Source organism: Schistocerca nitens, chromosome 1 (genome assembly GCF_023898315.1).
Source record: "Schistocerca nitens isolate TAMUIC-IGC-003100 chromosome 1, iqSchNite1.1, whole genome shotgun sequence".
In the NCBI taxonomy this organism is placed as follows: domain Eukaryota; kingdom Metazoa; phylum Arthropoda; class Insecta; order Orthoptera; family Acrididae; genus Schistocerca; species Schistocerca nitens.
The window spans coordinates 857,308,446-857,334,258 of NC_064614.1; the positions used below are offsets into that span (position 1 = coordinate 857,308,446).

Consider the following 25,813-nt stretch of genomic DNA (forward strand, 5'->3'; position numbering starts at 1 on the left):
CAAGTTTCCATCTGCCAAGTTCCCAGATTAGGGCATTAAAAATTAATACTCTTGGTGTATCCTCAATCATCACCCTGCTTTATATGGAAATCCATGAGATTTCTGTTATCAAGGCAAGAGACATGTATACAATCACATGAAACTGGCCCCTTTACATACAAATGCTGCAGAGCTTTAAACTGTGTTCATCACAACAAAGCCACAGCCGCTCTGCATCATGATATGAATATTTTCCTAGCTATATATTCTGATAGGACTTGCTTCTCAGCATATTTTCCTCATACCACGCACAAGTAATGAATTTAAAATAATGTTCTCCAAAAGTCTCCTCAGCTTCATCATGCTTACCTGCTCCTACTTGAGTACATCACCAAAACTCTTTTTCCTACACAGTTTTTACTAATGCTTTCTGCACATTTCTGTCCCTTCCTTCCTCCACTTATAAACTACATCAATTCTCTCCTCTTCCTTGCATAGCACTTCGTTTGATCTAATCAATTAGTGCTGACTTTCTCATGGTTACAATCCCATTCCATTACTGTTCTTATCTGCAACTTTAAATTAGAAAAAATGTTTCTCATAAATACAATTCAAACAACTGGGATATCTGTTTCTGTTAGCCTGTTATACGTGCTTCCAATCAGAATCACCATATTGACTAATAATGACCATCTCTGGTTGCTCTGACCAGAATGCAATGATGTCGCATCAAATGCAATCATCAATCCAGAGCAGGGCAGGAAAGGGTGAGAGACAGCAAGGTACAGGTCAGCAGAGAGGAGTCAGCAACGCCTGGTGGAGTGTGCAGGGACTAAATGGCAACCAGATGAGGCTGATTGGTGCAGCGTCAGGATGCTGTGGGGGAAAGAAAGGGAGGTGTGTGGGTGGGTGGGGACGGGGGGACGGGGAGCAATAGAGAAGAGGAACAGAGAAATGACTGGTGGGTGTATTAGCAGAGAACAGAGGTCAATGAGAGTGACGGGCTATGAACTGAAAGGAAGTAATCGAAGAGATGGAGCAAAAACTGTCGAGTGGAGGGTGTGGGGACAGTAGGTTACCTTTGGTTGAGGCTGGGATAGTTTTGGAAGTGCAGAACCTGTTGTAAGGAAAACTCCTATCTGTGCAGATCAGAAAAGCTGGTGGTGGAGGGGAGGATCAAGACGGACCAGGTGATCCACTTTGCTCTCGGCCACAGTTTGGCATTGCCCATTCATGCTGATGGACAGCTGGCTGGTAATCATACCAATATAAAAAGTTATGCAACGATTCCAGCAGAGCTGGTATAAGACACAGCTGCCTCTTATGGGGTAGAATAAGCCTGTGACAGGACTGGAATAGGAAGTTCTGGGTGGGTGGATTTTGCAAGTCTTTCATCTAGGTTTTCAACAGGGATATGATCCCTGTGGCAAGAAGTTCAAATTGGCAGTGGTGTAGAGATGGACTAGGATGTTGTGGAAGTTGGGTGGACAATGGAACACCACTTTAGTAAAAAGGATTTGGGTAGGATGTCCCTCATTTCAGGTCATAGTGATAGATAATGAAAGCCTGGATGAAGGATGTGGTTTAGTTGTTCCAGTCTGGTTTGGTATTGGGTGACAGGAGGGAGCCTCCTTTAAACCTGTTTCTTTGTGGTATGTGAGGATATGGCACAGGAAACCTGTTTGCAGACTAGGTCTGGTGAACAGTGCCTGTCTGTGAAGGTCTTTGTGAGACCTTCACCACACTGGGCAGGAGAGCTCATGTCACGGAAAATACACCACCCCCACCCACATCAAACTAGCCCTCCTCTTTCCCCGTCCCACTCTGGATTGCTTCTTCGTTTGATGTGACACCATTGGATTCTGGCCACAGCAGCTGGAGATAGCAGTCATGTGTGCATGAAGTGTGCTTTTTCTGCATGAATGTGTGTGTTTTCATTTCTGAATAAGGCTTTAGCCTAAAGCTCAATGTGTAACGGTCTTTTTGTTGTGCCTGTCTGCAACTTGATGTGCATCTTCACAGTGACTACTACGTTACTCAGAATGCTAGTGCCAGTGAATACACGAAAAGTTTCCATAAATACACATACATGAAAATGACTGAATGCGACCAAGGCATCCAAATTAATTTATTTATTTAATACTAATGTATGTTGCAAAGGTACACTCTGCAACCACACTGAAAGTTCTACATTTTTCGTCATTTTTTAATTAATATGATTTTCAACACTTTATAAATTAGCTACACAGATCTACTATCATTTCTGCATCATTAATAAACGAGTTTCCACTGAAGAAGCAAAGAAACTGGTATAACTCCCTAATTTCGTGTAGGGCCCCTGCGAGCATGAGGAAGCGCTGCAACACGATGTGGCATGGACTTGACTAATATCTGAAGTAGTGCTGAAGGGAACTGATACCATGAATCCTGCAGGGCTGTCCATAAATCAGTACGAGTACAAGGGAGTGGAGATTGTTTCTGAACAGCACGTTGCAAGGCAGCCCAGATATCCTCAACAACGTTCATGTCTGGGGAGTTTGGTGGCTTGCAGAAGTGTTTAAACTCAAAAGAGTGTTCCTGGAGCCACTCTGGACATGTGGGATGTAGCATTGTCGTGCTGGAATTGAGTAAGTCCGTCGAAATGAACAAAAGACAAGAATGGAAGCAGGTTATCAGACAGGATGCTTATGTACGTGTTGCTTGTCAGAGCTATATCTAGATGTATCAGGGCTCCCATATCACTCCAACTGCACATGCGAACACCAGTACAGAGCCTCCAGCAGCTTGAACAGTCCCCTACTGACATGCAGGGTACATGGATTCATGAAATTGTCTCCATATCCATACATGTTCATTGGCTTGATACAATTTGGAACGAGGCTTGTCTGACCAGGCAACATGTTTCCGGTCATTAACAGCCCAATGTCGGTGTTGATGGGCCCAGGCGAGGCATAAAGCCTTGTGTCATACTGTCACGAAGGGTACACGAGTGGGCCGTCGGCTCTGAAAGCCCATATCGATGACGTTGAATGGTTTGCATGCCGACACTTGTCGATGGCCCATATTGAAATATGCAGCAATTTGTGGAAGTGTTGCACTTTTGTTGCGTTGAACAATTCTCTTCAGTTGTCACTGGTACTGTTCTTGCAAGATCTTTCTCCGGATCCAGCGATGTCAGATATTTGATCTTTTACCAGATTCCTGATATTCACGATACACTTGTGAAATGGTCGTACGGGAAAATCCCCACTTCACTGCTACCTCGGAGATGCTGTGTCCCATAGCTCACGTGCCGACAATAACACCACATTCAAACTCACTTAAATCTTGATAACTTGCCATTGAAGCAGCAGTAACCCATGTAACAACTACGCCAGATACTTGTCTCTTATATAGGTGTTGCCGACCGCAGCGCCATATTCTGCCCTGTTTACATATCTCTGTATTTTAATACGCATACCTATACAAATTTCTTTGGCACTTCACTGTACTAAACATAGACTAAAACTGAAAATACTCAGTTTGTGCTCTTGTTACAGACAGTAATTTATTTTCATGGGCTGCTGTCCTAGTCATTAAAGAAACAATTCTTTATTTACAACCACATTTTTAATATTCTATGCTACACATTTGTGACATCTGTAAAAAAATGTTAACTGAAAACTGGAAGGGTACATAATTTACAATGGAAACAGTGTGTGAAGCTATACAAATTAAACTACAAAGAATTTTGAAGATAAACTGTAAACCTGAAATAATGTACAATACCACTCTAGACTTACCTCAGTACCTTTTAATTCACCATATGGCTGCATTCCAAAGGAAAACATCTCCCATAAGGTCACCCCAAAGCTCCACACATCACTAGCGTGTGAAAACGTTGCGTATTTGCATGATTCTGGTGCATACCTAAATCAAAGTAATTATCATTTGAAAACACTGATAGCAGTAATAACACGAACATATATAATATTATACTCCTGCATATACTGCCAGAAACAATGGTAAAAAAAGGAAGGGTAAATATGTAAAAAGCAACACAATGTTGACCATTTTATTTTCTCAAAATATTTATCATGAAAATCTTTGTACCTTTACATTCCTGTAAATTAATTTTAGATAAAGTTTTCCCACTAAATTTTCAAGTGTTGTAAGTTAACATTCATATTATAAGTGAACATGTCAGGTTTGCAGTCCACACTGACATACTGTGATGATAAAGCACAATCCACGCACAGTCATGCCCTTAGCCACCTTTCTTAAAATTTTAGAATTTTATTAGATACCACTAACAGTAGACAGTAGTGACAGTCTTTAGCATTTTTGGAGATACAGTTGCAACAGGACTATCTTTTGGGAAGAAAGTAGCCACCATTCTACTTCTAACATTTGACCGAGCGAGGTGGCGCAGTGGTTAGCACACTGGACTCGCATTCAGAAGGACAACGGTTCAATCCCGTCTCCAGCCATCCTGATTTAGGTTTTCCATGATTTCCCTAAATCGTTCCAGGCAAATGCCGGGATGGTTCCTTTGAAAGGGCATGGCCGATTTCCTTCCCAATCCTTCCCTAACCCGAGCTTGCACTCCGTCTCTAATGACCTCGTTGTCGATGGGACGTTAAACACTAACCACCACCACCACCACCACCACTTCTAACATTTCTGGACTGGTCAGCTTTCACTGGAGTTTCATCGGGAGAAATCCACACCACTGACAGAATCTTTGTTTCTGGACCATACATACGTACATTACATACATACATACATTAATCCTTGTTCCATAGATCATGAATACGACATTTCGTAATGATGTGGAATGTGTCACTTTAACACAAGTTTTCTTTTCACAAATTAATTAATTAATTTTTTCAGTTACTACTTCATATCTAAGAATTCATCTATTGAGTAGAAGGAATTGTCATTCAGAAATTCTTTTAATTTGCTTTTAAATGTTGGTTGGCTATCAGTCAGACTTTTAATATAATTTGGCAAATGACCAAAGATTTTTGTGGTAGCATAATTCACCCCTCTCTGTGCCAAAGTAAGATTAAATCCAGAATAGTGAATATCATCCTTTCCTCTAGAGTTGTAGCTATGCATTTCGCTGTTATTTTTGAATTGGGATGGGTTATTAATGACAAATGTTGTAAGTGAATAAATGTATTGCGAAGGTACTGTGAATATCCCGAGTTCCTTAAATAAATGTCTGCAAGGTGATCTTGGGTGGGCTCCAGCTATTATTCTGATTACATGCTTTTGTGTAATGAATACTTTCTCTCTTAATGACGAATTGCCCCAAAATATGATGCCATATGAAAGCTAGTTTACTGATATGTTTATCACCAAACTTTGTAATAACCCTTATAGCATAAGTAGCTGAACATATCCATTTCAGCAGGTCATCGATGTGTTCCTTTCAATTTAATTTCTCATCAATGCACACATCCAGAAATGTTGAGTATTCTACCTTAGCAACAGACTTCCGTTCATAGTCCATATTTATCAATGGTGTTATGCCATTTACTGTACAAAATTGTATAAACTGTATATCTCAATGGGTCATGTTCGGTTATTCATTGCATTTAATATTTGATCAGCGAAAGCATATATAGCATTTTCTGTTGAAAAGCCTTTCTGAAAACCAAATTGACATTTTGTTAGTACTTCATTTTTACAAATATGTGATGCTACTCTTGAATACATTACTTTTTCAAGAATTTTGGATTAAGCTGTCAGAAGTGAGACTGGGCAGTAGTTGTTAGCATCAGATCTATCCTCTTTTTTATGCAATGGTTTAACAATAGCATATTTCAGTCTATCTGGAAAAATTCCCTGTTTCAGTGAGCTACTACATATGTGGCTGAGAATCCTACTTATTTGTTGGGAACAAACTTTTGGTACTCTGTTGGAAATGCCATCAATTCAATGTGAGCTTTTACTTTAGAGTGAATTTATTATTTTCCTAATTTCGGTGGGAGAGGTGGGTTGAATTTCAATTTTATCATATTGCATAAACTCAGGTTTCACTACCAGGAACAACACTAGAAAGGTTCCGGAATAGCTGTGCATGTTTGCTGATCAGTCAAAGAATGAGGAACCAGATAAGATGAAACTAAACTTCATTGACTCAAAAACAGCCATGCTATATTTTGGACACCAGAACAATCTGTGTGTAACATCAAATTCATTAAATATCACTGTGTTGTTTTCTGGAATGTATTCTTGCAGCAGCATTGCCTTGCAACTGCTGTTCTAGTCTTTCAAGAAAGTTCTGTCTCTCAAAATTCCCGGAACCATGTAAATATTGTGATATACGAAGAAGAAAGCTTCTGAAAATAACCACTGTAAATTCAAAATGCCTTTAGACTCGCAAAAGTCACAACTGAACTTGTAAAAAGTCAACCCATCATCATAGTGCAATCTAGACATAGTAATCATAGTACATCCAGCAATAAATATCAATCTTGAAAGACGCCACTGTCTGCTTTAACTCTAGGAGTTTAAAAATATGGAGCACAACACAGGTTGCCAGAAAACTTCCATAAACCCTATATGTGCCATTAGTACATTACTTATGGCCAATTGTTTAACACTAAATTTTTTAGGTGCAACAGTTACAACCTTTAGCAATTACAACTTTGATTTACAAAAGAGACAGTCTTCTGGCTTGCTTGGTGCAGCCCACCACGAATTCATCTGCTGTGTTATCCTCTTTATTTCACAGCAGCGCTTGCACCCAATGTCTTCAGCTATTTGATAGACATATTCCAATACTGGTCTTGACACATATCCTATCATCCTGTCTCTTCTTCTAGTCAGTGTTTCTTATATTATCAGGCCACCCAATTTTCAACATCGCTCTTGAACACCAAATCTCAAAGTTTTCAGTTACTTTTTTTTTCAGTTTTTCCACAGTCCATAATTCACTTCCATAGAATGCAGTGCTCAAAATGCACATTAACAGAAATTTCTTCCTCAAATTATGGCCTATGTTTGGCATGACTAGATTTCTTTTAGCCAGTAATGACCTCTTTGCTTGTTCCAGCCCACTTTTCATTCTCCTTGCTTCATCAATCATGTGATATTTTGCTTCCCAGGTAGCTGAATTTCCTCATTTTGTCTACTTTTAGCCAGCAATTTTGATGTTAAGTTTTAACTTTAATATCATTTTTGCTACTCTTCACCTTTCATATTTTTTCACTTTGCTCTCAATTCATGTTCTTTGTTCAGGAGACAGATCATTTCATCCAACAGGTGGTCCCCCCTCCCCTTTCACTGAGGACAACAGATTCACCTGCGAGTATTATTACTGCTATCCTTTCACCAGAAATATCATCACCCTCTTGAACATTTCTTTTATTTCTGTTGTTACTTCTTTGATGCACAAATTGAGCAGTAAATGCAACAGACTGCATCCCTGACATAAACACTTTTAATCTAAGCACTTCATTCTTGGTCTTCTATTGTTCTTATCCCCTCTTGATCCTTGTACATATTGCATACAAACTAGCTTCTCCTGCAGTTTATAACTATTTGTATCATAAATTCGAACATCTTGCTCCATTAAACATGGACAAATGCTTTTTTCTAATTGACAAATCCTATGAACATGTCCTGATTTTTCTTAAGACTTACTTCAATTATCAAGCAGAGCAACAGAACTTAATTTCTTTCATCACAATCAATGTCTTTTGGAAGCTTGCTGCTGCTTCATATGTGATTTAAATAATGAAAAACTGCATCAGTTATATATTTTTCCACTTAGCTCAACACATTTTGAGATTTTGCTATTTTTCAGTATAATGAAACGGATAGTAACTATTCACCATAAAGCAGATATGTTGAGTCGCAGAAGGCACAACAAAAAGATGTCAGGAAGTTAACAAAAAGACTTTCATAAAGTTAGCTTTTGGCCAACCACGCCTTTGTCAAAAATAAACACACACACACACACACACACACACACACACACACACACACACAAAAACAAACAAACTCAACTCCCACACACATTACCACAGCCTCTGGCAGCTGGAGCCAGACTGCGAGCAGCAGCGCATTGTGGAAGAGGCAACTGGATGGGGGTAAGGAGAAGGCTGTGGCAGGGAGAGGGAGGGATAGCAGGATAGGGGTGGGGGATGGTGAAGTGTTGTTGGGAGGTGCAGCAACGTGGTGGAATTAGGACAGCTAGGTGCAGATGGGAATTGAGACGGAGGGCGGGGGAGAGGAGGGGTAGTGGAAAAGGAGAGCAGTAAAGAAACAGGGTGCTTTGGTGGAATGAGAGCTACATAGTGCTGGAATGGGAACAGAGAAGGGGTTAGATGAGTAAGGACAATGACTAACAAAAGTCAAGGCCAGGAGGATTATGGGAATGTAGGACATATTGCAGGAAGAGTTCTCATCTGCACGATCCAGAAAAGCTGGTGTTGGTAAGAAGTATCCAAATAGCACAGGCCATGAAGCAATCACTGAAATTAAGGACATCATGTTGGCAGCGTGCTCACAACAGGGTGGTCCAGTTGTTTCTTGGCCACAGTTTGTTGGGGGCCGTTCATGCGGGCAGAAAGCTTGTTGGTTCTCATGCTCAAGTAGAATGCAGCACAGTGGTTATAAAACTAGTCTAATGTTGAATTAGTGGAATGCAGCAGTAACGATAATGAAAAAAATTGAAGTCATTTGTCAAGTCTTTCAACTCAAGTTCACACAAAAATGGCATGATTAGAGGTTATAGTGAGACTAAGAACATTATGTTCTCAAACCCTTACACATTTGATTAAAATATGATCAGTCCCTTTCTCTATTATGTAACAGCTGCTTTTTCTATTACACCACAAGTATGGAAGTAATGGCATACAAAATTTGAATAACCATGTATGTAGTCTACAACATGATGTGGTCTCACAAACCTCATTCACATTTTTTTTTAAATTTTTTATTTAGTTTCCTTTTTTCACACAAGTCGGATCCTATTTGTGAAAAAATGTTTTAATAATTATGTAAAAAATAAAACCAAACTACCATGGCTAATATAACACAACCTGTATATCGGCCATAAGATCATACTATACAGGTGGTGAGCTGTCGGAGACTCAAACCCATACATGTCTGATAACGTATGTACTAGAGTATTACACTAATACAGTTGTGTGCATGTTGAGTATAATGGACGTAGCATACACAATCTCTGCGAAGCTGCAACAAGAAAGTGGAACCAACTTAGGAACAAATTAAATCTAGTGCTGAGTACGTCAGAATAAAATGTCTATTACATGAGAGCAACATATCTGTAGACAACCTATGACAAGAAAGATCAATGATTAGTAGGAATATATATTTATATGAAACCTCACAGTGTCTGGTATTCCAACCCATACATAGGTGTTTCAGTTGAGATTTATTAAATTTTGCTATATTAACATTCTAACCCAATGTGCTTATGCAGGTATTGCATACTGGGAGATGAACCAAGTAAATGACTTAACAGACTGTCAAAAATTTCATAATACCATGTTCTTGCTGTTTTGCCTTGTTCGTTAATAATTTTTTTCAGGCTGTTTACGTTCAGACGTATAAATTTCAATTCCTGCTAGAATATCGAATCTATAGCCCTTAGGCTCCACATGTAGGATTTTTATATATTTTGTTATGCCAGGGAGCCTATGATTTAAATTTTTAAGGTTTAGTCCTACGGCACTGTTATTATTATATGTGTGTTCTTTAAAGCATGTTTCAGTCTCTTCTTGTTTGCCCAATGTAGATACCATCACAGTTACCGCATTTTACCTCTTATACGCCCTGTTTTTTTTTTTTATATTTTTGTTACAGCTCCCCCAACTTGTGATGTAAATGGAAGCCCAATTTATTACTGGTTCTATATCCTATATTAATATTTGCATGCTTAAATACTTTACCGGTCTTTCCAGAAATGGGTCCATGGAAAGTTAGCAATGCATATCTTTTCTTCTCCCAGGCTACAAAAGATGCAGTTCCTGTCCTATCCTTACATTTTCCTAACTTTGCTTTCAGAAAAACCATTTGCTCTAGCTACCTGCATTATTACTTCAGTCTCTTTGGAGGCTGCCTCTTCAGACAGATGCAACTTCACGAGTCTATTGAACGTGGAACGAAAATACACTAGCTTGTACACTTTTGGGTGGTTGGATGATGCACCAATAATTGTCAGTGGTGGAGAGTTTTCTAAACACGCTAATGGACAACTGGTTTCCATCTTTGGTTAAAGTTAGATCCAGAAAATTTAATGATTTGTTCTCTTCTAATTCAACCAATATACAGCTCATTTATGGTTTATTAGCCACAGTAGTTTGGTTTTATGTTTTACGTAATTATTAAAATGTTTCCTCACAAATGAGACCTGACTTGCACAAAAAAGGGGGAAAAAACAACAATTAAATGTAAATGAGGTTAATGAGCTCGTGTTGTAGACAACATACATGGTTATACAAATTTTGTACTCCATTAACTGCAGGCTTGTAGTATAACAGGCAGAACAGCTGTTAGACAATAGACGAAGTTGTTCATATTTTAATCAAATGTGTAAGGATTTGATTCCATAATGTTCTTAACCTCACTAAGACTTGATAAAAGACTTCAATTTTTTCATATTCATTACTGCTGCATTCCACTATCAACATCAGACTGAATTAGTTAATTGAGTACTTTATTGGGGAGTAGCCATTGTTTATTATGGTAAATTTGATCATGATTTGTTTATTTGTGTACAGAAACAGGAATTTAACCCTGAAACATTGTTTTTATCCTTTTACATTTTACAACAAACTGTGTTTACTGTAGTTGGGGTAGTAACATTTTCAATTGTACATCATAACCAGCATGTATTGTGCAAGGCCTCATATTTTCACACTACTTTTTATGTATTTACTACAGCAAATGGCCACTGACAACAGGCCACTTAAACTATTTATTTCATGTTATTTCTATGAGCTTTACTCTGTGTGTATTGTATTTCATTTCTGCTATGGGCTGTAAACAGATGTATAATAGTAGAGATACAAAACCTGAAAGTTTATTTATCTTTTTAAATACATTATGATATATCCATATAACAGAGGGAAACATTCCACGTGGAAAAAATATATATCTAAAAAGAAAGATGATGAGACTTACCAAACAAAAGCGCTGGCAGGTCGATAGACACACAAACAAACACAAATATACACACAAAATTCAAGCTTTCGCAACAAACTGTTGCCTCATCAGGAAAGAGGGAAGGAGAGGGAAAGACGAAAGGATGTGGGTTTTAAGGGAGAGGGTAAGGAGTCATTCCAATCCCGGGAGCGGAAAGACTTACCTTAGGGGGAAAAAAGGACAGGTATACACTCGCACACACACACATATCCATCCACACATACAGACTGTCTGTATGTGTGGATGGATATGTGTGTGTGTGCGAGTGTATACCTGTCCCTTTTTCCCCCTAAGGTAAGTCTTTCCGCTCCCGGGATTGGAATGACTCCTTACCCTCTCCCTTAAAACCCACATCCTTTCGTCTTTCCCTCTCCTTCCCTCTTTCCTGATGAGGCAACAGTTTGTTGCGAAAGCTTGAATTTTGTGTGTATATTTGTGTTTGTTTGTGTGTCTATCGACCTGCCAGCGCTTTTGTTTGGTAAGTCTCATCATCTTTCTTTTTAGATATATATTATGATATATCCAGGTACACACATTATTGTTTGGTGTCTTTTACTGTTGTATAATAATATGTACAGACAATATTTCCATCGTCATGTTTTGTGCCTTCCCAAGACCTAGTCTACGAACCTAAATAAATATTTCTGATTGGACCTACCCCTACCAGGCACTTTATGACTTTTTACTAAATTAACTGTAATTTTCACTACATGATATAAAACTATACATACATGACATCTTTTTTATCGTTGTACCTATGATTACTGTCTTTCTGTACGCGTTTTTTGTTATTTGTTGCCTTCACTTGTGTTTGATACACTGTCACCTAGCAGCCACTTTAGTTTTCTTGCATAGCTCTCCAGCCACTGATGTTCGTTTCCTATTCAATAAGGCATACTTAAGTTCACTCAGTGTGTACTGAATTGGGGTACAGGGTGGTGCACAAAAATTTGGCCCAAGTACTAGACCGCTTATTGTCGCCCACCAATCGTCATCTATTGTTTCGAAACTGTTGTTTTCATTAGCTTATTTGTTATTTCTTTATTGCCTAAATATTACATGTTTAACTATTCTGCTCATTGCAGTCAACAAATCATGCAGAACTGGCGAGCAGTCTACTTGGAACCGGTTTTTCATGCATCACCTCATATTATTTCACTGCGATCTGCCACATAACGCTACAGTTGGCTAAATGAAAGGTTTTGGAGAATCATGAAAATTACTTCTACAAGCGTGTAAGAATTCTTTAATGAATAAAAACTCTGTACTCCAGGGGGGAGGTAAGTGCCCTCTTTTGGCGCCTTCCATCTTCAGTCACCTATGCTACTAACTTTCAGTTTTTCATAAGAACCATATACCGTGCACTAATGAACGGTGAACGAGTAAAAATGAATGGTTCCCAAAAAAGATAGATCACTAGTGAACTAATTCCCAAGAATGAACAAGTTTGCCCATCTCTAACCGGCATGCCTTCCCGCTCGGGAAGCAGCACATTAGACCGCGCTGCTAGCCAGGTGGGCACTGACTCAGTACACTGTATGGTGTTTGTTCCCTTAATTCACATGTATAATGTCTGGTTGTATCACATTTGTACAATGTGTTTGCAATGTCTAACTGGTTTTGTACAAATGTCTTTTCAAAATACACTCCTGGAAATGGAAAAAAGAACACATTGACACCGGTGTGTCAGACCCACCATACTTGCTCCGGACACTGCGAGAGGGCTGTACAAGCAATGATCACACGCACGGCACAGCGGACACACCAGGAACCGCGGTGTTGGCCGTCAAATGGCGCTAGCTGTGCAGCATTTGTGCACCGCCGCCGTCAGTGTCAGCCAGTTTGCCGTGGCATACGGAGCTCCATCGCAGTCTTTAACACTGGTAGCATGCCGCGACAGCGTGGACGTGAACCGTATGTGCAGTTGACGGACTTTGAGCGAGGGCGTATAGTGGGCATGCGGGAGGCCGGGTGGACGTACCGCCGAATTGCTCAACACGTGGGGCGTGAGGTCTCCACAGTACATCGATGTTGTCGCCAGTGGTCGGCGGAAGGTGCACGTGCCCGTCGACCTGGGACCGGACCGCAGCGACGCACGGATGCACGCCAAGACCGTAGGACCTACACAGTGCCGTAGGGGACCGCACCGCCACTTCCCAGCAAATTAGGGACACTGTTGCTCCTGGGGTATCGGCGAGGACCATTCGCAACCGTCTCCATGAAGCTGGGCTACGGTCCCGTACACCGTTAGGCCGTCTTCCGCTCACGCCCCAACATCGTGCAGCCCGCCTCCAGTGGTGTCGCGACAGGCGTGAATGGAGGGACGAATGGAGACGTGTCGTCTTCAGCGATGAGAGTCGCTTCTGCCTTGGTGCCAATGATGGTCGTATGCATGTTTGGCATCGTGCAGGTGAGCGCCACAATCAGGACTGCATACGACCGAGGCACACAGGGCCAACACCCGGCATCATGATGTGGGGAGCGATCTCCTACACTGGCCGTACACCACTGGTGATCGTCGAGGGGACACTGAATAGTGCACGGTACATCCAAACCGTCATCGAACCCATCGTTCTACCATTCTTAGACCGGCAAGGGAACTTGCTGTTCCAACAGGACAATGCACGTCCGCATGTATCCCGTGCCACCCAACGTGCTCTAGAAGGTGTAAGTCAACTACCCTGGCCAGCAAGATCTCCGGATCTGTCCCCCATTGAGCATGTTTGGGACTGGATGAAGCGTCGTCTCACGCGGTCTGCACGTCCAGCACGAACGCTGGTCCAACTGAGGCGCCAGGTGGAAATGGCATGGCAAGCCGTTCCACAGGACTACATCCAGCATCTCTACGATCGTCTCCATGGGAGAATAGCAGCCTGCATTGCTGCGAAAGGTGGATATACACTGTACTAGTGCCGACATTGTGCATGCTCTGTTGCCTGTGTCTTTGTGCCTGTGGTTCTGTCAGTGTGATCATGTGATGTATCTGACCCCAGGAATGTGTCAATAAAGTTTCCCCTTCCTGGGACAATGAATTCACGGTGTTCTTATTTCAATTTCCAGGAGTGTATCATTATGAAATTTTCGAAATGTATCATTAAAAAAGAGTGGTCACAAAAAAGCTTGTGGCTATTTTACTATTATCATAGTACGCACAATCGCTATTCCCATACTACTATCTAGTGTCAACACGGGCACTCATCTCATTTGCGATTTTGCATCGCAAATGCAGCTGCACCATATCCTTGTAATACATCTAGGTGCAAGACCTGCCCGAAACATCCTGCCACCACCACCTACTCAAGTCGAGCAAAACATCACCTATCCCATCAAAGGCAGGGCTACTACCTGTGATACCAGTCATGTGATCTAAACGCTAAGCTGCAGCCACTATGTTGCAGTCTACATGAGCATGAGAACCAACAAGCTGTCTGTCTGCATGAATGGCCATCAACAAACTGTGGCCAGGAAACAACTGGACCACCCTGTTTCTGAGCATGCTGCAAACACGATGTCCTTAATTTCAATGACGGCCACAGCCTGCACTATCTGGATAATTCTGTCAACACCAACTTTTCTGAAATGCACAGATGAGATCTCTATCTGCAATACATCCTACGTTCCCGTAACCCTCCTGGCCTCAACCTTCGTTAGTCATTGTCCTTACTCTGTTCCCATTCCAGCATTATACAGCCCTCATTCCACCAAAACATCCAGTCTTTTTACTTCTCTTCTTTTCTGATACCCCTCCTCTCTTCCCCACCCTCTGCCTAGCCGCCTGAGTGCACCTAGCTGCGTAGTTGATGCCCTTACAAAATGTAAATTGCATTTTATAAGATAACTAGCAAGCCCAGCAATTCTTAACAATTGCTAAGTACATCTGGCAGTTGTACACACATTCTAATCTCTTTCTCCCTCCTCTTTCCGTCCATTTCCTCCTCCCCCTCTCACTATCCACCCCCCTTCTCCCTCTGAATCTCTCTTCATTTCCTCCTCACCCTTCTCATCTATCTACATCTACATGAATACTCTGCAAATCACATTTAAGTGCCAGACAGAGGGTTCATCGAACCACATTCACAATTCTCTGTTATTCCGATCTCATATTGCGCGCGGAAAGAATGAACACTTATATCTTTCCGTACGAGCTCTAATTTCCCTATTTTATCTTCGTGATCATTCTTCCCAATGTAAGTCAGTGTAATATTTTCGCATTCGGAGGTAAAAGTTGGTGATTGGAATTATGTGAGAAGATTCTGTCACAACGAAAAACGCCTTTCTTTTAATGATGTCCATCCCACATCCTGTATCATTTCTGTGACACTCTCTCCCATATTTCGCGCTAATACAAAATGTGCTGCCTTTCTTTGAACTTTTTTGACATACTCAGTCAGTCCTATCTGGTAAGGATCCCACACCGCACAACAGTATTCTAAAAGAGGACGGACAAGCGTAGTGTAGGCAGTCTCCTTAGTAGGTCTGTTACATTTTCTAAGTGTCCTGCCAATAAAACGCAGTCTTTGGTTAGCCTTCCCCAGACATTTTCTATGTGTTCCTTTCAATTTAAATTGTTCATATTCCAATTTAAATTGTTCATAATTGTAATACCTAGGTATTTAGTTGAATTTACGACTTTTAGATTAGACTGATTTAGCATGTAACCGAAGTTTAACGCGTTCATTTTAGCACTCATGTGGATGACCTCACACTTTTCGTTACTTAAGGTCAACTGCCACTTTTCGCACCATTCCGATATTTCTTCTAAATCGTTTTGCAGTTTGTTTTGATCTTCTGATGACTTTATTAGTCAATAAACGACAGTGTCATCTGCAAACAGTCGAAGACGGCTGCTCAGATTGTCTCCCAAATCATTTATATAGATTAGGAATAGCAAAGGGCCTACAACACTAACTTGGGGAACGCCAGAAATAACTTCTGTTTTACTCGATGACTTTCCGTCAATTACAATGAACTGTGACCTTTCTGACAGGAAATCACAGATCCAGTCACATAGCTGAGACGATATTCCATAAGCACGCAATTTCACTACAAGCCGCTTGTGTGGCACAGTGTCAAAAGCCTTCCGTAAATCCAAAAATACTGAATTGATCTGAAATCCCTTGTCAACAGCACTTCATGTGAATAAAGAGCTAGTTGTGTTTCACAAGAATGATGTTTTCTAAAACCCTGTTGACTGTGTGTCAATAGACCATTTTCTTCGAAGTAATTCATTATGTTCGAACACAGTATATGTTCTAAAATCCTGCTGCATATCGACATTAACGATATGGGCCTGTAATTTAGTGGATTACTCCTACTACCTTTCTTGAATATTGGTGTGACCTGTGCAACTTTCCAGTCTTTGGGTACGGATCATTCGTCGAGCGAATGGTTGTATATGATTGTTAAGTATGGAGCTAATGCATCAGCATACTCCGAGAGGAACCTAATTGGTATACAGTCTGGACCAGAAGACTTGCTTTTATTAAGTGATTTAAGTTGCTTCACTACTCCGAGAATATTTACTTCTACGTTACTCATGTTGGCAGCTGTTCTCGATTCTAATTCTGGAATATTTACTTTGTCTTCTTTTGTGAAAGCCTTTTGGAAGGCTGTGTTTAGTAACTCTGCTTTGGCAGCACTTTTTTCGATGGTATCTCAATGGCTATCGTGCAGAGAAGGCACTGATTGTTTCTTGCCGCTAACATACTTCACATACAACCAGAATCGCTTAGGATTTTCTGCCAGGTTTCGAGACAAAGTTTCGTTGCGGAAACACTTATAAGCATCTCGCATTGAAGTCTGCGCTAAATTTCGAGCTTCTGTAAAAGATCGCCAATCTTGGGGATTTTGCGTCTGTTTAAATTTGGCATGTTTGTTTCGTTGTTTCTGTAACAGTGTTCTAACCCATTTTGTGTACCAAGAAGGATCAGCTCCACTGTTTGTCAATTTATTTGGTATAAATCTCTCAATTGCTGCCGATACTATTTCTTTGAATTTAAGCCACATCTGGTCTACACTTATATTATTAATTTGGAATGAGTGGAGGTTGTCTCTCAGGAAGGTGTAAAGGGAATTTTTATCTGCTCTTTTGAATAGGTATATTTTTTGCTTATATTTCGAGGATTTGGTGATTACAATATTCAATCTTGCTACGACAGCCCTGTGTCCACTAATCCCTGAATCGATTTTGATGCTCGTTATTAACTCAGGATTATTTGTTGCTAAGATGTCAAGTGTGTTTTCACAACCGTTTACTATTCGCGTGGGCTCATGAACTAATTGCTCAAGATAATTTTCAGCGAATGCGTTTAGCACAATTTTGGATGATATTTTATGCGTACCTCTGGAATTAAACATGTATTTTCGCCAACATATCGAGGGTAAATTAAAGTCACCACCAACTATTATCATATGATTCGGGTACGTGTTTGAAATCAAACTCAAGTTTTCTTTGAACCTTTCAGCAACTGTATCATCCGAATTGGGAGGTCGGTAAAAGGATCCAATTATTATTTTATTCCGATTGCCAACAATGACCTCTGCCCATACTAACTCACAGGAAGTATATACTTCAATTTTGCGACAAGTTAAACTACTTCTGACAGCAACAAACATGCCTCTGCCAACCATGTTTAGCCTATCCTTTTGGAACACCGTTAGGTTCTTCGCAAAATTTCTGTTGAGTTTATATCCGGCTTTAGCCAGCTTTCAGTGCCTATAATGATTTGAGCATCAGTGCTTTTTATTAGCGCTTGGAGCTCTGGTACTTTCCCAACACAGCTACGACAATTTACAACTGTTATACCAATGGTTCCTGTATCTACGTTTTTCCTGTGTTCAGCCTGCACCCTTTGTGACTGAAGCCCTTCTAGTGTTTTCCCCTAGACCCTCTAACCTAAAAAACCGCCCAGTCCACGCCACACAGCCCCTGCTACCCGTTTAGCTGCCTCCTGCGTATAGTGGACACCTGAACTATTCAGCAGAACCCGAAACCCAACCACCATTTGGAGCAAGTCGAGGAATCTGCAGCCTACACGGTCGCAGAACCGTTTGAGCCTCTGATTCAGACCCTCCACTCGGCTCTGTACCAGAGGTCCGCAATCGGTCCTGTCGATTATGCTACAAAAGGTCAGCCCTGCTTTCATCTTGCAAGCAAGACTGGCAGCCTTTACCACTTCTGTTAGCCGCTTGAAACCAGAGAGAATCTCTTCTGATCCAAAGTGACACACATCATTGGTACTGATGTGAGCCACCACCTGCAGTTGGCTGCACCCTGTGCTCTTCATGGCATCCGTGAGGACCCTTTCCACATCTGGAATGACTCCACCCGGTATGCACACTGGATTTCTTACCCTTCTTGTCAGCCAAGTCCCTAAGGGGCCCCATAACGTGCCTAACGTTGGAGTTCCCAACTACCAATAGTCCCACCCTCTGCGATTGCCTGGATCTTGCAGGCTGAGTGGTTTCCTCTGAAACAGGACAGGCGACAGCATCTGGCTCAGCGACAGTGTCAGCCACAGACAACACTTGGAACCTGTTTGTCAGACAAACCAAGGAATGAAACTTCCTGGCAGATTAAAACTGTGTGCCTGACCGAGACTCGAACTCGGGACCTTTGCCTTTCGCGGGCAAGTGCTCTACCAACTGAGCTACCGAAGCACGACTCACGCCTGGTACTCACAGCTTTACTTCTGCCAGTACCTCGTAAAGTTTGGAAGGTAGGAGACGAGGTACTGGCAGAAGTAAAGCTGAGAGTACCGGGCGTGAGTCGTGCTTCGGTAGCTCAGTTGGTAGAGCACTAGCCCGCGAAAGGCAAAGGTCCCGAGTTCGAGTCTCGGTTGGGCACACAGTTTTAATCTGCCAAGAAGTTTCATATCAGCGCACACTCCGCTGCAGAGTGAAAATCTCATTCTGGAAACATCCTCCAGGCTGTGGCTAAGCCAGGTCTCCGCAATATCCTTTCTTTCAGGAGTGCTAGTTCTGCAAGGTTCGCAGGAGAGCTTCTGTAAAGTTTGGAAGGTAGGAGACGAGGTACTGGCAGAAGTAAAGCTGAGAGTACCGGGCGTGAGTCGTGCTTCGGTAGCTCAGTTGGTAGAGCACTTGCCCGCGAAAGGCAAAGGTCCCGAGTTCGAGTCTCGGTCGGGCACACAGTTTTAACCTGCCAGGAAGTTTCATATCAGCGCACACTCCGCTGCAGAGTGAAAATCTCATTCTGGAAACCAAGGAATCCTCATATGTGGCCGCCTGGGAAGTGTTTCGCCACCTGCTTCGTCCACTCGACCACAGGTGAGGGGTCAGCCTCAGTGCGAGCAGTAACTGGGTTGGCCACGGGTGAGGACCGATCGGAGGACTCTGACATGCTGGACGTCTGTTGGATCCCCACGGCCGGTCCACAACAGTGGTGCCCATCCACTTCAGCCTCAAGCTGTGTAACCGAAGCCATCACAGCCTGAAGGTGAGAGCGAAGTGTCTCCAACTCATCTCGCATCCGTACACAACAATTGCAGTCCCTGTCCATCCCCTCCTTCTTGCTCTCTCTGTTCATTCCCCCCCCCCCCCCCCCCCTCTTTGTCTGTCTGTCCATGGCCTCCACTCCTCTTTCTTTCTCTGACCCTGATACTTGTTTGTTGCAAACCTTGATTGGGAAATAAAGTCACTTAAAATGAATGGGTAAAACAGATGGGATAATTTAATAATATAATGAGTACAGGAGAGGCCTCTCCAGGAGCTGGATCCTTGAGCGCAATAGCTTCCAAGACAGTATATCTCATAGTTTTAATCAGTGGAGTTTCCGATGATTCCAATTCCATGGTCGTATTCTAATCACAAGTCGATCAGCTGTAAATACAACTTTCCTCTTAAAACTCACTGAGGGAAAGATAATGAAACTATAAATTTTCACAGTACAGCAGTTTCTATCTCACAGTTGATTTTAACTATCTGTACAGTGTTGTTTAAAAAAATATACAGCTTATGTCTTTTTGTAACAATTTTATGTAAAATAAGAAAGAAATTTCTGAGATTTTTTTCTAATAATGTTTCCACTTTAGACATTAAATATATATTTAAATATTGTATATGTTTAAAAAATACATAACCAATGTCAGTCTGAACATTTATTATAGCATCACGTAAAAATCTGAAATAAATTGGGCATGAACTTTTCAAGGTTTCAGCTAACAACATATGTCCTTTATTTATTACGTATATATTTACTGATCATATGTATTCAAAAATATGTAGCTAGTGTCAAGCCAAAAGTTCATTAGAGTAACATGTAAAAATTATGAAGTAAATTGGTCAATAATTTTCTGATATTTTTACTAACAAAGTTTCCTCTTTATGTATTACATACATATTTATGTATCACATACGAGGGCTGTTCAAAAAGTAAGGTGACTTTTCAAATTGCGTGGGTAACATACATTCAATTATTGATCTTTTATTTGTTATGCTGGTACACATGTCCCGTACATATGTTCACAGTCTCAAGTGAGCAAAGAATTTGCATCTAATTTTGTGTGAAAAACGGAATCAGGTGCTCTAAAACACTTGAAAGGTTGTCAATGGTATACGGTGAGTCTGCTCTAAGTAAAAAAAAGTTTACTAGTGCTATAAGCTCTTCCCAGATGGCTGAGAAGACGCCAATGACAAACCTCACTCTGGATGCCCCAGCACATCAACAACAGATGATAACGTTGAAGCTGTGAAGAAAAATGTTTTGGAAAATCGTTGGATTACCATAAGAGAAGTAGTTGAGGATGTTGCCATATCAGTCAAATCATGTTATGCAATGTTTTTGAACATTTTGGGTGCAAAATGTTTATCAGTTAAGTTTGTTCCAGAACTTCTCAATTTTGCTCAGAAGAACCATCACATCAGCATCACTCAGGAGGTCTTGAATGACATCAATGATGATCCCGATTTGCTCAAAACGGTCATAACTGGTGTCAAAATGCAGGTTTATGGTTATGACGTCAAAACCAACGCCCAATTGTCCCATTGAAAGCATCCCGGAGAGCCAAGACTGAAAAAAGCACACCAAGTTCAATCAAATGTCAAAGTTTTGCTCACTGTCCCCCCCCCCCCCCCCCCAATTAACATGGCACAGTGCTGCATCATGAAGTTTTGCCTCAAGGCCGTATGTTCAATAAGGAGTATTACCTTGATGTTATGCGCCGTTTGTGAGAAGCAATACACAAAAAATGTCTGGAACTGTGGAAAAAAAAATTATGGCTTTTGCCTCATGACAATTGCTTGTGTCACATTTTTTGGCCAAAAACAATGTGACAATCATACCTCAGCCACCATATTCATTGGATTTGGCCCCTGCAACTTTTTCCTTTTCCCAAAACTGAAGAGACCTATGAAAGGACAAAGATTTCCAGCAACAGAGGAAATAAAAACTGCATCACTGGAAGCTCTCAAGGCTGTACCAGAAAGTGCTATTGAGAAGTGCTTTGAGGATTGGAAGAAGCATTGACACAAGTGTATTGTATCTGAGCAGATTACTCTGAAGGGGACAACATGAATGTTGGAGTGCATAGTTTCACAATGACATGTACTAATAAAAGCTTCTCGGGCTTCCAGCCACGTCAAGTGGTTTAAAATCCACGAGCTTTCGGCCGAGTGCTCCTCAGCCATTGTCAAGTGGTGACTGGTTGCTGCTGCTGTCTTTATATAGCCGCACTGCCTTCCATGATGTCACTTGTACCCACCCCAGCACCATACATGGTAATGTTTGCGTTGTGCGGCCGCTGTGCCCGCTTCAACCTTCCGATGGCCGGATCCCACGCTGTGCTTAGCTGCAGGCCGCCATCTTTCTCGAGTGTGCTGTCACAAATTTTTTATTTCAATCGCTTCCTTTATTATGCTATCCCAGAAACTGTTAGTTCGTGTGATAATAGATGTCTCGTCGAATACAATACGATGACCGTTCTCTAATGCATGCTCTGCTACTGCTGATTTCTCTGTGTACTGTAGACGAAAACATCTCTCACGTTCTACACAGCGCTGTTCAATGGTATGCACAGTCAGTCTGATATAGAACTGCCCATACACACATGGTATTTTATATACTCCTGGCATTCTGAGGCCTACATCGTCTTTCACAGGCCTCAAGAATTGTCGAATTTTTGCTGGAGTCCTGAAGACCGAATCGACTTTATGCCTCTTTAGGAGCCAGCTTATCTTCCCTATTACTGAGCCACAGAACGGTAAGAACGCAAACTTCTTCGAGTCCTCCTTTGAGTCTTTCTGCTTACATATTTCCGGAAAGATACCATGCAAAATCTGGTGGTTGGTGTACCCGTTTTCCTTGAATACTTTCCAAAGTGGCTCAGTTCCTTCGGCAAGTTTTCAGAATCTGAGACGGTTTCGGCTCGATACACTAAGGTCCTCAGAACAGAACGTTTCTGCAATGGATTGTGATAGCTGTTAGCGTGCAGATATCAGTCTGTGTGGGTGGGTTTCCGGTAAACGCTGTGGCTGAGACACCCATTTGCTTTGCAGCAGACGAGGACATCAAGGAACAGCAAGGCACCATCTGTCGCTATCTCCATTGTGAACTTGATGTTGTCATGGATGTTGTTGATGTGGTCCAAGAATTCTCACAGCTTTTCATACCCATGAGACCAGACAATGAATGTGTCATCAACGTAACGATAAAAGCAACTAGGCTTTTCAGGAGCTGTGTCCAGGGCACTGATTTCAGAGTACTCCATGAACAGATTGGTTACAACTGGAGCTAATGGTCTTCCCATTGCAACGCCATCCGTTTGGTTGCAATATTCTCCATCATACAAGAAATACGATGACATCAGAGTATGCTTGAATAAATCCACAACACTTTCATCAAATAACTGGGAGAGCAGATCTATAGAGTCTTTAATGGGAAGGAGTGTGAACAATGACACTACATCAAAAATGACCATAATACCCGCTTCTCCAAGATGCAGGCATTTAATTTGACTGATGAAGTTGGCTGTATTCTTGATGTGGTGCACACAGTGACCAATGTGTCGGGTATAAGGAAGTTGGCCAGATGTTTCGAGAGTCTGTAAGTTGGCGACGCAATGGTGCTCATGATTGCGCGTAGAGGAGTGTTCTTCTTGTGAACCTTTGGAAGGCCCTACAATGTAGGTGGTCAAGGTGCCCAGGGGAGGAGATTTTTGATGACATTCCATTCCAGCGAACACCTCTTGAGACGCTAAAAAATTATTAAATAAATATTTTTTTTCATAAAAATATAAAATCACCTTACTTTTTGAATATACCTTGTATATCAAAAAATATGTGGCCTGTGTCCTTTCACACATATATTTGGGTACCATGTGAAAATTTAAAATAAATTGGTCAAGAACTTACTGAGCTTTTTGCTAATGTTTCCCCTTTATGTATAATATACAGATTTCTATACCACATATATTACAGAAAAATGTGGCCTATGTCCATTCGAATGTATATCAGAGTATCTTGTAAACATCTCAGCCAAATCAGTCAAGAAATTTTTGAGAGTTTTGCTGACCAATGTTCTCTCTTTATATACTGTATACACATTTATGCATATATTTAAAGAACAGCCTATTATTGTCCAAATTTTTTTAGAGAATTATGCAAAAATTTGAAATAAATTGGTCAAGCACTTTTGGAGATTTTTGTTAACGTTTCCCTTTTAGATATTATCATATATAGCTATAAAGCATATATACTTAAAAAGTATATAGGCTTATCCCTCACAGAGTTTATTGGAGTGAAGTGCAAAAATAGGTATAAAATCTTTAGCAACAACATTTCCCCTTGATGTATTACATACTAATTTATGTACCATACATATAAAAATTGAAGCCTATGTCTGCCCAAACATTTATCAGAGCAGCGTAAAAAAAAAAAAAAAATTACCAACTGACGTGGCACTTCCGGCATAAAACAAGGATCAGTAATCACACAATAACTGGGATGTTGCAAATGCCATGAGAGGGTGCTACGGTCATGAGAGGGTGATACTATACAAACACGGGTGGAGTGCATGGAGACTGTCGCCATTCATGCCACTGAAGCACTGTGACTAACATGGCTTGCTACACGTAATGAAAAATCGTTGAGACGCATCAGATTTATAATGCAGCGACTGCAAAGACAAGAAACATTTTGATTTTGTCATGCTAAATATCCTGACATAAAAGTTCTGTGCCACACATTACTTGCCACCCTGTATAGCCGATTGTGTGAAACCGGCTCGTTCCACGTCCACAAGCTGGATGCTTGTCACCTTCGAACAACATGGACAGTTGTGTTGGAAGATGTTCTCAAAAGGTTGCAGCGTATGCTGTCAACAAATACACAAGATGTATCTTGCACACCGATGTCCTCCAACCCTCTGCCTGGTGCGTTGTACACAACAAAAGACTGCGTCCGTTTCACTTCCAATGCGTCCAGGCAATGCAACCAAGGGACTAGAAGCAGCACATGGTATTTGCATGGTGGTTTCTGTACAGACGTGCTGCAGATCGAAGCTTCACAGCAAATGTCCCCTTCAACAATGAGGCTACGTTCTCACTCGAGGGTGTGATGACCATTCACAACCTGCATATGTGGACGGATGTGAAGCCACATGCTACATGTATGCATGTCTCACATTGCAAACTACCCTTAATGTGTGGGCTTGTATCATTGGAGATTGATTAATTGGTCCGTACATTCTCCCAGACCAACTAGATCTGGTTGTGTACCTGGACAAGAAAAAATCCGGATGTCCCAGTTAAAAAATACGCTTTTTCCTGGGCGAAAATACACTTTTTCCAGGTTAAGTGACAGTACATATTCCCTCCAAACTGTAAAACTTACCAATCCTTTGAACGGTTACTGTTCTGTACACTAGCGTAGAACTTCCTGGCACACTAGAAAATGAAACCCAGAAAAAAAAAGTATTGGAAAGTTCTTTCATGCGGAACACATACGCCACATATTTTCATATTACTAAAGTATAAAATTGAGGTCCACAAAGCACAGCGCACTAGTTTCTGAACCATTGCAATTAAGATTGTGATGCACTTTTGTAAGCCAATTACAGCTCATGTCACGTGATCTCAACAGCCGAGACAGCAGATATTCAGAGCCAATAGCAACATCACTGTTAAGTAGCACGAACACGCAAATAGCAAAAGTAAATGGTTTAAATTAATATGCATAGTGTAGCTATACAAAAAGCTAAGCCTTCACAAATAATATTGGTCTCAAAGATTCATAATCTACAAGAGGATCTAAGCTTTCATATGTAATATCTGTCTTTTTTGCACATGTTACACTTTAAGATACATCACACAAATATTCCACTAAAATTTAAAATAATGACATAAATGTCTGGTCTTCCAGGCCCAAAATTCTTCTAAGTGGCTGCTCCTCCAAGTGTTAAGTTTTAAACGAGAGTCAAACGCCCTGTGATTTAAGTAATCTCACACAAAACATCGTTCATCTTGCGTAAAAGGTAACTGGCTTTGAAAGTAACGCTTTTCAAATTACCATTCGCAATATTTTCCTGAGTGCTGTTAAAAACAGGTTTCTTTCAATATTTGCCAGAGAGTGCTAGAAAACACACATTACTGTGCGTGCGCAGCTACGATGGCGTAGGAAGCCTATATGTCAATATGTATAAAGTCATAAAAGGAGC

The 25,813-nt window shown here is 41.1% G+C and overlaps 1 protein-coding gene across 2 annotated transcripts in view; it reads right to left on the minus strand.

Moving 5' to 3' along the window:
• The window catches only part of LOC126263411 (tyrosine-protein kinase Shark), a 159,720-nt gene that overhangs the window by 6,101 nt on the left and 127,806 nt on the right, over positions 1 to 25,813 (minus strand). For both annotated transcript variants that reach the window (XM_049960507.1, XM_049960515.1), the window contains exon 15: positions 3,762 to 3,888. In XM_049960507.1, the coding sequence (XP_049816464.1) occupies positions 3,762 to 3,888 (127 nt within the window). The remainder of the gene's footprint in view (positions 1 to 3,761; positions 3,889 to 25,813) is intronic.